We start from the raw sequence: 13,737 nt of genomic DNA, 5'->3' as shown, positions 1-13,737 counted from the left end.
TTTTGGGCCGGTGTGGGGGGGGTTCCGGCGGGGCTTTCCCCCTCCCGCCCTCGGCACAGGTTGTTGGGTCGGGACAGCAAACGAAAGGGGATTTAGTAACAAACAACGGCGGCCATGTTGAGAGGAATTTCTGCAGCTAAACTTCTCCCCTCTCAGCCCAGGGATTTCTCTGCCTCTCTGGGGGGCTCCCTGGCCTGACTCTGTGCCCCCCTCTTTTCTCTCTCTCCTCCCCAACAGGATGACAGTGAAACTGGGAGAGAGCAGCGGGGAGGAAGGGGTGAAAAAGCTGGGCAAGAGAGCAGGAGGAGATGAGGAGTCCCTGGAAGAAGAAGGGGCAGGAGGAGGAGGAGAGGCAGCTCCAGGCAGCAGCAGCACAAAGAAAGAAGAGAAGATTATTAACAACAACACTAACAGCAGCCCCCCACCGAACCCCAGCTTATCGCAGGCCCCGGCCTCCCTCCAGCCCTCTCACAGCCAGGACCAGCATCATTTTCTCAGGTCCAGCGTCAGACCTCAGAGCAAGAGGCTGAAGAAGGATTCCCAGGCATCCTCTTCAGTTGGCAGCAGCACTGCTGCAAAAGGCAAAGGTACTGTATTTTGGCACCCTTGAAACACGCGGGCGAGGGGGGCGGCGGGGGGGCGAGTCACCTGTGGGTTTGGGGGTTGTCATTCTCCTCCTGTAGGTGCCATCTTTTGTTTGGTTTTGGGGAAGGTGTTCTGGGGCTTGTTTCTCACAGCAGCTGAAATCTTCTTTGTGTCCCAAGGCTTCAGCTTCTCTGCTGCCCACTCCTCCTTGCACTTGCAGAAATGGGGCGTTTGGATGTGTATGTGGAGGAGGAAAAAAATCTCCATTACTAAAGCAAGCCTTTAATTCCTGCTTTTCATCTCTCTGGAGTTTTAAGGAATTCCTGTGTTTTGGTTAGGAAATTAGACTCTAGCTGGCCGTGTAATCAGGTGGCTGCACTCTGAATTCTGTTCTTGGGTAATAACAAAATGCTCACTGGGTGCTAGTTAAAAAAGGGGGGGAAAAAACAACCCACGAGGCATTGGTGATTTCCCCCAATTATTTCTACGACTGTTTTACCCAAAGAACTATTTTGGAAACAGCTATGAAATACTCATACTGACATACTTGTTTCTAAGGTTTTGTGAGTCCCGCATTACTGTTTCAAAGCAATTTGGGCATTTCCATGTGATTTGAGTTTTTATTAAGGCTGTTTTGTATACATCTGTATGTCTGTATGTGCATGCTTTTTCACTTTAGCATTGTAGAAAGGAATTTGATTTTTTTCAAAGCTGTTTCCCGCTGGACTAGCTAGAAGACAGCAAGGGTATCTGAGTGTCTTGGTCCTATTGTATGTGCTCAGCAGTTACTGGACGACACCTGGTACTGTAGTTGAGCTGTACTTGAGACTGACTTTGGATACCTTGTGTAAAAGTACTCCAGAGTTATTTTCTGGTAATTTTTGAGAGAAACAACACTCGGAGATTTCATCAACATTTGAAATAACAAAGTTAACTCTTGTCTGCTAAAATGAAATAAAACTCCGTGTAGCGTAAGGAGGTGACCTCACTCTTTGGTCCATTGCAGTGGTGTGCACATGCTGGACATGAGGTAAACGTTATGAATTATGATAGTTTTGTGTTACGGTAACAAAGCAGTGCAAATTGTGATATTTTAGTTGTTGCCGTATCACAAGAAAATTCTGTAATTCAGTTGCTTGATGGTTAGTTTATATAATTGACTGAAGTATTTTTAATGCCATAGTTAAGTCCCCTTTAATCTCTTAAACTTTTAAGCGAAAAACTCCTAGGTGTGATGTTGGCGGACAGAGCAGAAAGGCCTACGTAATTTTTCGCCCAGTTGCATTAAACCAAATAAACAAACAGATGGAATACCCAGGAGTATTTAGCTACAGATAATTATTTCAAGGGTTGTAAATAGTATTAACTGTGAGGAGGTGCTTCTTTGGAATACGTGTTGTCTGTGATTGACAAGTCGAATACATGCATTCAAAATTATGCCATTGCTTTGAAAGTGTATACAGGTGTGAGCAAAATACGTGTATCTTTGTGCATGTGTATATTTGTGTTTGTGTATTTGTACGTAGTCATTCGCTTCCAATTTTAGAGCAGCCGAACAATTTTTAACTAGGTGTATTGACAAAATTGAAAAGCAAACTTCATTTATTTTGCAGTTCAGATGCCAAAATAACCCCATCAAATTATATACAGAACGGAAAATATTATTTCAGTAATTGGTCATAGGTGGTGCTTGTAAGCACTGTGCCTGACTATGTTGTCAGGTTTGGGGAAACTTCCAAAATCATTGGGGGTGGCAGTTGGTGGTGGAATTACGGTTATGGGCTCGCTTTTTGAGTTGTGTGACCAGCCACAGCTCTGCCTGGCTGGTTTTGATGTGAATGCGTTACAGCTGACTTCTGTGATACGGTTGAGATTACCACTGTCAGATCTTGGAGAGCAGAGCCTCAGAGTGGGATCCTTTCTAATTTGAGTTCTTTACATTCAGGGACGCATACTGAAAGGTTTTCCAGGCTTGTCTGGATTCTCCCTAATGGAATGTCTTTGTGCTGAGAATTCATAGGGCTTTGCATTCCGAGTGAAGTGTCTCTCAGACCTAACTTCCAGTGGGGACCTAATGAAAGGGTGAGGATTACCAATAACGATTGGACTTAAATCCTCCCGCCTGCTGTCCCACAAACTTTCTCCTCCCCCTGTAAGTATGAAAATGATAAAAAGTTCAAACGCATGTGCTTTGGATCAGCTCTGAAAACTGGAAGCTTTTCTATTTTGCATGTCACAGTCAAGGTGAGAGCTTGCAGAGGTAATTTTAACGTTGGCCAGCAGGAGTGTCTAGATCACACTTACTTATGCTTGGTCCAATGAAACTAGAAACTTGGTTTTGTCATGGTCTTTCTATAATGCTATGTAACCCTTAACATTTTGTTAAAGTGGTCCTGCTTTTAGAATCTGCGTATTCTAAAGTGAAAACTCTTTCGAAGGCTATTACTAAGGAGTGTAATCAATAAACTTAATTTCTTTCAAATTGTAGTTACTCAGCAGGCATTGGCTTGTCCTAATGATGTCTCTGAAAGAGTTTTGAAAAGAGTATTTTTCTTCTGTCTATGGCAGATCCCTTTTTACTTTTGGCATTTGTGCTTTTAGGGTGCTTCCTTGTAGCGGATAAATTATTGATGAAGAAAACTTTACTGTAAGCAGGAGGGAAGAGTTTGCCCACTCAGCAGCTGCTGACTTTTTGACTCTACCTTACTAGGATTCAGGGAAGATTGTTAATAATTCTCAAATTGTGCCTAGTAGAATGTATAAATGTATTGCTACTTTTCAGATTACCCTGACATAATCTTTAATTGCATCATTGGATTCTGTCTCTTGCCTTTTGTGTACTGAGTTGCACTTTTGAGTTCAAGGCAGAAGTGACGTAGAAAGTAGCATAGTAAAGTTTGAAAAATATTTCACTTCAAGAAGCCAATCCCTTCTGAGTTGCCGAGAGGTGTATCAAATTTTATGAACAAATACATAAATCTGTGCTTTTTTGTTGGTTTGGTTTTTTTGAATGATTATTACCTTATTTTCTTTTTATCCTATTTTCAAGTTCGTAGTCTACACCTCAACTGATGCATACCTTTTTGAAGTATGAATGCTCGGAAATAAGCCTTAAAGTAACTTGTGTGAAATCAGAGGAGGAACTTGAAGGAGTAGTGGGGTGGAGGCAATGTATTATTATGAGAGTTCAAAGGCAGGGAGGTTCATTGAGGGAGAGGAAGCAGATCAATACACGGTTGCTGAAAAAGAGGTATTCCTGAGGGTTTACTTCTCAAATACGCATATGCCACGTGGTTGCTGAGCACAGGTTTTAAAGGTGTGTTTTGGGGCTTTTTTCCATGAAGCAAGGGCGGTTAGACTGTGCAGGGCTATGTTGTGACCACACATTAGTAAAAGCAAATGCAGAATACATTGCCATTGTGTGCTGTAGACTTAGTTTGAACTAGAGTAGAGTGTTCCCATTTCTGTGTTTTTATCCATTTTTTGAATGCAGAATGAAACCAGGAGGAAATAGTAACAAAGTCTAATGATGATGAGCTGAAGCTTAGGGATGTCTTTTGTGCTGTTGCTCTAGATTTATTCGTAAAATGTGTAGAATGGCCCAAACAAGTATTTGGGTTTGTTTTGCAATAATAAGCAGTTCTTTCCTGAAAAAAGAGTTACTCAGCTGAAAGCATTAATTGAATTTAAAAGTTCTATCTTTTGACATCATATCAAACTTGCTAGAAAGCAGTCCAGTTTGTTTCAGGCCATCAAAGTTGCGTGTCCTGTAGCGTGTGGATTAAGTTAACTACCGTCCTCTCCTGTGGAGAGGATGTATATGCCAAGATACCTGATGTACGTACTTGCAATACGATTTTAGTGTGTCTTCCCAAATTTGTATGCTGCAGAATGTGTTGTAACCTTCGTTTGAAATGTCATTCCTCCAGCTTTATTTCTCTAGGGCATGAATGACTGTTTAAAAACTACTGGTACGGTCCTTGTTCTAATAATCCCTGTAATTCTGTCCATCTCGTTTACACTTGGTGGTACTTCCCTCCTATCCTGACATGCTTTCATGCATTCTTTGCCTTCCCATTTACCCCAGTTCTCCCTCTCTTCCTTTGAAAGTGGCTCAGGACCAGAACTCCATAGTATCTCATCCCACAGCACAAGAGGAGGATTTTTTTCATGTGCCCTGTGCAGTAGGTACTGAACTTTGAAAGGTGCCTGCCTGCAAGGCTGCGCAACCACGTGATCTGGGTGGAACTTAATACTAGGCTTTATGGGTGTTTTCTAATGGAAGAGCAAGAGAATAATGATTTACTGGAGATGGGCGAGTAACCAAATTCATAATAAACTGTTTATTTTCTAGAGGTATGGTTGGTTAGCTCAGATAGTGCTGCATTTGGTGTATTATGTATTAAATACATACTGTCCATAGAAAAGCAAACCTTCAGTGTAGTTTTGTTTGTAGCCTCCTGTTGATAATTGACGCTCTGTATGTTTAAACGCATTTGACTACATCTTGGTAGCAAACCTTCTAAATAATAAGAGGTGAAAGCTAGCCTAATCCGTATCCTTGCAGGGCAGTTACCTGTTGTGTTTAAAACTTTGGATGTTAATTCATAACAGGAGGGCTATATGGTATAACTACGCAATATACAGCATAAGCCATGCTAGGCTCACCCTTTTTAGGAGTCCATGTTATTTACCGTGGAGGCATACAAGGCAGAAACTTGTTTTCCAGTTACAATGTTAGTACTCAAACAGAAGCGTTGACTTGCAGGGAACGTGTCTGTCTCCTTCCCTCTCTCGTCTGTATTATCTCCTCAGCTATGGTTCTTGGAGATGAAAGCAAATTGGATCCAGCCTGCAGCTTTGTTGAGTTGTCCTTCCACAGAGGAAGTGGCTTCACTTAAATTCCTAAAGCACACGCTTTCTATGGGATCACCCGGTTCATTTCTTCACGCAAGTATAGGATGTAGTATCTGCCATTAGAAAGATACGTGCCTAGAGATGGGGCTTGTTTACCAAGTGATCAGAAAGAAGGTCTGGATGTTTGTCTTTTATTGCTTTTCCATTAAAATCGAGGAGTAAATGCTCATTGAGGAATGCTCTGCCATGAGAACAGCAGAGTGCATTGGAAGCTTTATGGAAAGTATAGATGATAGCACCTTACCCAGCTCTGTTTTGATGTACATTTCATAAGACTGCTGAGCGCTAATGCAGGTTTGTGAGAAGAAAATAGTCGCTCAGAGGTGTTTCCTGGTATGGCCTCCTCAATGGCAGTCTTTTACCAAAACCACTTTTGAAGGTGATCTTGTGTAGTTTTAGCCTTGCTGTTGACTCCTGTAGAACCCAAAAGAGAAGAAAGAATGTTCTGAAGGGAACTCTCTGGCATGTTGCAAGTTGGCATTTGCATCCCGCGCTTAGGGGAGCGAGTTTAGCGTCCCAACAGTCCGCATTTGGCTTCCGGCATCCAAGAGTCTGTGAAAGTACCATCTCATTTATAAAGGTATTCCATGATAGATGTTCTGCCTCCAGTTGACTGGTGACTCCTGAAGAAGTTGAGATTTTGCAAGCTAAGCCTGTAGGACATGAATAACAGAACCAGCCTGTTCTGTAGAACACTACACCCAGAACTACATGGGTGTAGTGGGGATCAGCTCTGTGAATTCCAGCTTCTGCGGATGCGGAATCTGTCATAGAAGATATGAATCTGCTGGCATGTAGGAACTGCCAATGGAAAACTGAAAAGCAAACACTAAGATGCTAGGTAGAGCCTGGAAGGAAGAACTTGTGGCTGTAGCTATGATAAAACACCAATACTATCAGTGAGTCAATCACTTGATGCGTGCAGTGTTCCATTGTTTGTCGTTTTCATATCAGATTTTTAAACTGCAGTCTCTAAATCCCCTTATGTAAATGTTTGCAACTGTTTTGCTTAGAACTACAAAGAAGACAGCTTTTTCTACAGAAAATGTAGTTTGAGATGATGTTACACCGTTCACAGGTTAAATGAAGTTCTAGTAACAGGGTGTACAGGTGGGTGGAGAGCACTGGATAGGGGGCATGGGTAAGTTTCTCTGAAACATTGGTGTTCTGATCTTCCATTGCCTCAGCAAGATCCGGAAAACTCTAGAGTGGACTGTGGTAAACCAGTGATAAATATTACCATGCACAGCGGTAAGGAAGTTTATGCGAAAGGATGATACAGCAAACTCCTTTATTCCCGGAAGAATTAAATGGCATGTAATATCTCTGTAGAGGTGACAGGGTATCAGAATTTTTAGATCTTCATATATGATACTCTGAACAGTTGTCTGGATAGTAATTTGTGTTTAAAACAAGAAAGACTGTTCTGTTCTTCTCATTCTTTACATACAGCTAAGAGGAAATCTACTGAACTTTACAGTCTTATTAGGATTTAAAGTTCTCACTGATACTTTTGATTCTCAGGCTTTTTAATAAGGAAGACTTCATGTGCACCAAGTGTACTGTACAATCCTTAGAAAATCCTTGATAAGATCTGAACTTCAGGCAGCTGACTTCAGGTTTTTACTTACTTGAGTATGTATACAGTGATATAAAAAAACCCCCCACCCACCCCAAAACCCCAAACAAAAACCAGCCAGCCGGAAAATAAACAAAAACCCCAAACCCCGCACTGGTGCTTCCTCTAAACGATTTCTCAGCAAGTTAGAGGTCTGTGATCAGAATAGCAACTCTGGAATAGAGTCCTGTAGCTGTCTTGATAAAGGACATCTTTACATTGCGAGACAGTAGCAACAGGAGATTGGAGATTGAGACTGAGGGCTGATGTGTTTGAATTCCCCTTTCTTGACCAAAGGTTTGAAACATTAGGATCTGTACTTCTTTACCATGCAAGTTGTGATGTTCTAGTCTCGCATGTGCAGAACAAGGCAGCAATTCCGTGTCTTAATTGTTGGTTTTCTTCTCAGCCATCTATTAAGTGCTCAAGTTTTTCTAATGTTTTCATTTTTTTAAAGGCTTTACCTTCACAGTAACAGAAATAAATTGCTTAACTTTCAATTATTTTATCAGTGGCTGATGAAGGCTTTAGGAAATAAAGCTGTTTATTTGGGAAGTTGTTTTTAAGTGCATTTTCTTCTAGATGTCCAATTCTTTTTCATGTTTTGCCTTTCATGCTTCCCTGTGGTGACAGTAATTTTCCTCAAAAGGATCAAATAGTCATGCCTAGAAATAAGAGACATTAACCTTAAAATGGTCACGATGTCATATTTTATATCAAGTAAATGTTTACTGTGTACAGGAAAAACAATCCTTTCACACATCTTACTCTCTTCCAGATTTGGTTTCATATGTTCTTTGTTTCTTGAACAAACAGCTTTTCTAGGTTTTGGAGCGATACGGTTTTGCCATCCAAAGGAATTACTTTTAAATTGCTACTGAACAGTTACGGTAAAGATTTACATACAAGTCTTTCAAATCTCCAAAGCACAGTAAGCCTGTAACAGTTGATTCTTCGGATAGTCTTGTTAAATAATATTACGATTACCAAACTGACATATTGCGGCTCTTGAATGAGATACATATACCTAGGTACATAGTATATAAAAGCACTGACTTTGTCAAGTAAACAAACTGCTTCATATAATTGAATGGGAAAAGATAACTGAACTTCTAAAGCCTAAATATGAAAGAAAGAACTGTGCTAATGTGTATAAAAGTTTGGGAAACTAGTTGGGACTGCTGTATTGTACAAGCTGGATTTATAAACTGAGGCAAGCCAACTTATGAGACAAAAGGCAAAACGTAAGGACAGTAACTGGAAAAATGGAAACAGAAATGGTAATTTTTTTGTAATGAGCAATGTTAAAAGGCTTCTGTTTTATTAAGTACATGCCTGCGTTGATAAGGGCAGTCAAATCATAAATGCTTCCTAGCAAAATGGTAGAGAATATATTTTGGAAATGTAAAGTCACTGAGAATGGTCACATTTTCATGGGAAAAAATGAGTGCACTTTTTGGGAGGTCTCCCTGGTTTCTGGATTAACATCCTGATAATCTGCACGATGTGTGGTTTGTTCTGTTGTGAATAAATCGCAGGGTTAAGGTTGGTTGATAATGTTTTTGCTGATTAAAATGTCTTTGACAGACCAGTTATTTCAGAGGTGATTTGGAAAAAAAAAAAGAGGCCTTTTCTTCTGAATTAAGTTGAGGGAATGGATTATTTCTGCATTATATGTAGCTCTCACCTTCATGCAGCTTCTCCATCCCGTTTTCTTCCCTGTCCCCTGCTTGTATAAACAGCAAAGTCTCTTGGTTCCTTTGGACTTTATTATTTTAGTATTTCTGATCTTTGGGGTATTTTTCTGATCCACGTTCTTTGGAGTGCCAATAACCGGCAAAGGTACAGTCAATATTACACTTCTGTGCCTCTTCCCAAAAGCCTCACCAGGATTTGGGGAGGGAGAAAGGGTTGGGAATTGCCAATCTTGAGATACCTTGAATTACCCTAGATGGGCTGAATGTCAGAGACGGTGCTCTTTATACTGAGGATCAGATTCTTGAGAATGCTGATCCATTGTCATGTGATGAACTAATGTAGATATCTCTCAGTCCTTTCGTTACCACAGTTATTTCGGAGTCTATAAGCATCAAGAGAGTGTGTTATCTTTTAGAGGTTACCTTATCTCTGGAAATGCAAAATTAAGCCATTGAAAACTTCCTCTTGTTTTTTGCTCTTAGAGATTTTATTTCTTTAAAAAAGCCGTTGTAATTTGCCTATTGTATTGCAGTGAAATATCTTGGAAAAAACTGATGTAAATGGAAGTGGTGAAGGAGGAGGAAATTCTGAGTTCCTCACTTAGCTCTATCTGTGAATCCTCCTGTTGGTTTAGTATTCACTCTGGTGATGGTTTTTTGCAGCAGCAGATAATGGAGGGACTGCATCTGGTGGCACCTCAGGAATTCCTCCCAGCAATCCTGCTGGGAATTCCAAGTCAGCAGCAAGGAACCTGGGCTCCTCAGCTGGAGAGAAGGAGGAAGGGAAGAAGGTCAGACGGCAGTGGGAATCCTGGAGCACAGAGGACAAAAATACTTTCTTCGAGGGACTGTATGAGGTACGTGTAAAGGAAAATAACAAGCTTAGGTGGCTTCCTTTAGTATCTGGATATTCCTAAAGAAGGTCGATTCAACTGAGATTTGCAGGAGCAAAATGCATACGTACACATACACGTTTGTTTGTCTATGCATATGTGTCTATACAGTTGGCTGTAAATCAGCTGTCAGTCAAAGCCATGTTTCAAGTGTCAAGCTTTTTTTTTTTTGTTTTGACATACACAGTAAATATTTGTGAGTTATTCTTGAATGTTTATAATAATTCAAATTATTTTTCAATTATGGTTCTGTTTCAAATGAGATAAATAATATCCCAGTCTCAACTATCAAAAGCAACACACTTGTGCTGTGATACTAGCAAACAAGAAAATATATTCTATTCCAATAAGAATTGTAGGCACTATGTTTAGTCTTTGACCACAAAAAGGTTTGTACTGGGTCTGAGAGACAAAGAAAAGTTAGATCTTTTTATCTCCTATGATGTATACAGTGTATTCCTGGCTGTCTTGTTCTGATGACTATTTTAAGAGCACTTCTGTTACAGAAATACATGCTAAGGGTGAAAAGAAAAGAAATGGTGGTGCGTTTGCTTTGCGTGCACCTTTTAAATAATTCTTTTCTACTGGTAGGCCTGATTCATGTGTATATATTTTGTGGATGGAATTAACACTTAAACACTGTTTTCTTTTTTTAACTCCTTTGACTTGCAATAGTATTCCCGCAAAATGTGTAATTTTCAAGTCCCTTCATCACTCAAAAAAAAAAAAAAATTTTTTTTTTTTTGAATGCTGAGGAAAAAGTTTGAGAACTTGCTCTAAGATGGATTTGGGACTCTGTTTGGTCCCCCACTTCCATTCATTTTGTGTCACTACCTTTCAAACGAGATTTTCTCACTTTGTATTTAAATCAGTTCCAAGCTCTTCTGAATACCAAGAAATTTTGTGATAGCAGGAGTTCAATGATAATGTATATGAAATTAAATTTCCCTCTTTTGAACTCAGGATTTTATAGGAATTGGCTGGTTTTAAAGGGATACTTAGGTGTCGCGTTTTTATTTTTACCCTGAGAATAAACTTCTGAATGACCTACAGTGTAAGAATGTGTTTTCTATAAGATGTTTTTTATTTAAAAAAAAATACAATATTTATTGTAAATAAAAGTGAAGCTGTTAAATATAATAGGCTTTTTATTCACCCTAGTCAGTGGGGGGGGCGGGAAACATGTGGAGGAAAGTAAAGACAGTGAAGTGAGAAAGTCAGTATTTTCAAATTCTGCTACTTGGCACACTTATGAGTAAAGTTGGGGTTTGTTTTTTTTAAAAAGTTTGCTAGCAACTTACAGGTTTTATTTTGAAACAGTTCAAGAAACTGGAAAGTAATTTATTTGGTATCTGTAATACACTTGATATAAAACAAAGGAAACCGGTGTCATGCTGTTGAGTTCTGATACCCTAGAATTTTATCGAAATCCAGTTTCCCACAAGGAACCCCAAGTCTCACATGTTGTTTGCCTTGTGTTATGACAAGATGTAAGTTTGGGTTTGAGTGTTTGAATTTGTTTTATTTATTCTTCAGCATGGGAAGGACTTTGAAGCTATCCAGAACAACATTGCCTTGAAATACAAGAAGAAAGGCAAGCCAGCAAGCATGGTGAAGAACAAGGAACAGGTTCGCCATTTCTACTACCGCACCTGGCACAAGATCTCAAAGTACATTGACTTTGATAATGGTTAGTATGCGATGAAATGGGCTCGGTGTAGAGCTCTCAGTCTTGTGAGGGTTGGAGTCTTGGCTTTTAGTGCTGTCATGGAGGGTAGGAATGGTGAAGATGAGAAAATAAATACTGACTAGGATGTCTGTAAACATGTCTTTATTTTTATTAGCGTGGCCATGCTGAGGTTCACTGTTCTTGAAAATTACTTCTCAAAACCTGATACTTATATCGCTGCTTTTATATCTGTTTGCCACACCATAATAAATGCTGATCCTACTGTTAATACTAGGGAAAAGCCAGGTTCAAGGAAATGTTTTTCTGTTCTCAGGAACACACCTTTGAGGACAGCTACTTAAATGTTAGTCAGGCACGACTTCATCGAGCAAATTGACTCCAGCATTACTTTGTACTACTTGGGGGAAGGTAGAAACAAATAAATAGCCTGATACAAGTGTAAATGGTGGAATATTTGTTCACACTTTAAATAAGCCTGAAATTGTGGTGTTGGTTCAGTCACTTAGGATTCCCAGTGCTATATTCCAGTCTTCCCGTTCTTTTCCGTCCTTCCTCAGCTTGTTGAATGAAAAGAGAATTGGGAAGTCATATGAACTGCTAGTGGTGTTTTGTAACAGTAATAGTAATATATGATTGTTGATAATTGATTTTTATCAAATGCATACTGTTCAGTAACAGGCGGTGAGAATTCAAGTGGATTTGCAGGTAGCCTAATCTGAATAGCAGGCTAAAGAAACCCACTGCAGAGTGAACAGAGTTTACCAAGACTCAGTTCTTGTGACTTTTTTAAGGTAGGAAGAATGTCAGTTATCCTGTTAGCTTGTGGATCGAGTAAAGGTCTCTAGCGCTTTCCTGTCCTTCTGATGCCATATTCTAAGCTGCATAAATCATGGCAGTTTCATGGTGGTTGAATTTTTTGGTCTTAAACAACTCTCTTCAACATCAGCAAAAGTTTGGATAGCAGATTCATCTTGATTTGTGGCCAGAGCCTCTCGAGTTAAAAATAACTCATTAACAAGAAATGGATGAGACTAGAAAAAAGCTGAAGGAAAGCGTAGAGTACAAGGTAGTCTCTCTCTGAAATTCTGTTCCTGAGATTAGGTTATCTAAAGGGGGACTTGCACATCTAAACCACCTGTCATAAGGTGTGTTTCTGAGTTCCTTTTTCAAAAGAAGACAGAGTTTTAAGATAAAACAGGCCATTAGTATTTTATTTAAAAACAAATGTTACAGCAAACACAGTATGGAAGAACTGAAGAAAAAAATAAAAGGTTTAATGGAGGAACTTCACCTGTTTTCTGGATAATATATAATTCTGTACCTATACCTATAAGGTCTGAAATCTCATGGGCTGTAGGAATTTAAGAATTAGTGGAGTCGTTTGATTAGCTTTAGTATTGGTAGAAATATATGTGCCTGGATTTCGATATTAAATGAGTCTGCAAGTCGGAGAACTGAATTCTTGAGGAATTGACAAGAAAAAATAGTTTCATCTGATTTGTAAGCCACAAGACTGTCTTTCCCTGCTGTGGTAGATACTTAGACCTATTAGCAATAATAATGTCCACATAACGTGTGTTGATGAGAAAGGAGATAAAAAACTTGTAAAGCTGAGTAAAAGGTGTGCAATTCTTAATATAAAAATTTAGAATCTAGAATTTGCATTAAATCTCTGAGGTGCAGTCATGTGCACAGAAGACATTCTCTGTCTTCTGGAAAATTCAGAAAATTCTTAATTTTCATGTAAGAAAGAGTTCTGTATGCATTTTCTTGGTGGCATCTGGACACTTCCTTCAGAAATCATAAGCAGTTAAATGATACTAGAGTTAGCTTTATTACACATTAGCTTTATTTTGCATGTTGAACTGTTGCATATTTCAGTTCTGTGGAAGTTGCTTTGTGTTTTCTGTAATCTAAAAAATGTTGCATTTCCCAGATGTTTAAGTCACAAAAAGGAAATTGGTGAACCTGTCTCATTATAGTGTTTCTGGAAACAGAACTTAGTCTTACCTTCGATGAGGTGTGTGTGTCTGTTGAAAATACAAATCGTCTCATCTTCAGTGTTGAAATTAGTATCTGCAGTGTTGCTGTGTATGAATATCTTCAGTCTGCATCTCACTCACCCCTTCTCTGCTTTTCAGTGTTTTCTCAAGGGCTGAAAAAATCCTCCCTGGAGCTTTATGGCTTAATCTGCTATGGGGAACTAAGGAAAAAGATTGGGGGATGTGAGTATGAATGACTTAAAATTATTTTTTATATGGTAGAATCAGAAGTGCCTACCCTTGAAGTTGGCAGTGTCTAGTAGTTTCACTCCTGAGTTATTCAGAATTTGTGTTC

General features: G+C 39.4%; 1 protein-coding gene across 5 annotated transcripts in view; it reads left to right on the top strand.

The window, feature by feature from the left end:
* Positions 1–208: 208 nt before the first annotated feature.
* CRAMP1 (cramped chromatin regulator homolog 1) overlaps positions 209–13,737 on the top strand; it is a 44,250-nt gene continuing 30,721 nt past the window's right edge. For 3 of the 5 annotated variants that reach the window (XM_035889323.1, XM_035889324.1, XM_035889325.1), the window contains exons 1-4: positions 239–587; positions 9,481–9,674; positions 11,247–11,400; positions 13,542–13,625. In XM_035889323.1, the coding sequence (XP_035745216.1) occupies positions 239–587; positions 9,481–9,674; positions 11,247–11,400; positions 13,542–13,625 (781 nt within the window). Of the gene's footprint in view, positions 588–9,480; positions 9,675–11,246; positions 11,401–13,541; positions 13,626–13,737 lie in introns of all 5 variants that reach the window. The other 2 variants (XM_035889326.1, XM_035889327.1) reach the window with 2 other exon arrangements.

The sequence above is a fragment of the Egretta garzetta genome, unplaced genomic scaffold (genome assembly GCF_000687185.1).
Source record: "Egretta garzetta isolate BGI_Z169 unplaced genomic scaffold, ASM68718v1 scaffold452, whole genome shotgun sequence".
Lineage (NCBI taxonomy): Eukaryota > Metazoa > Chordata > Aves > Pelecaniformes > Ardeidae > Egretta > Egretta garzetta.
This window is presented reverse-complemented; position numbering and strand designations above follow the sequence as displayed.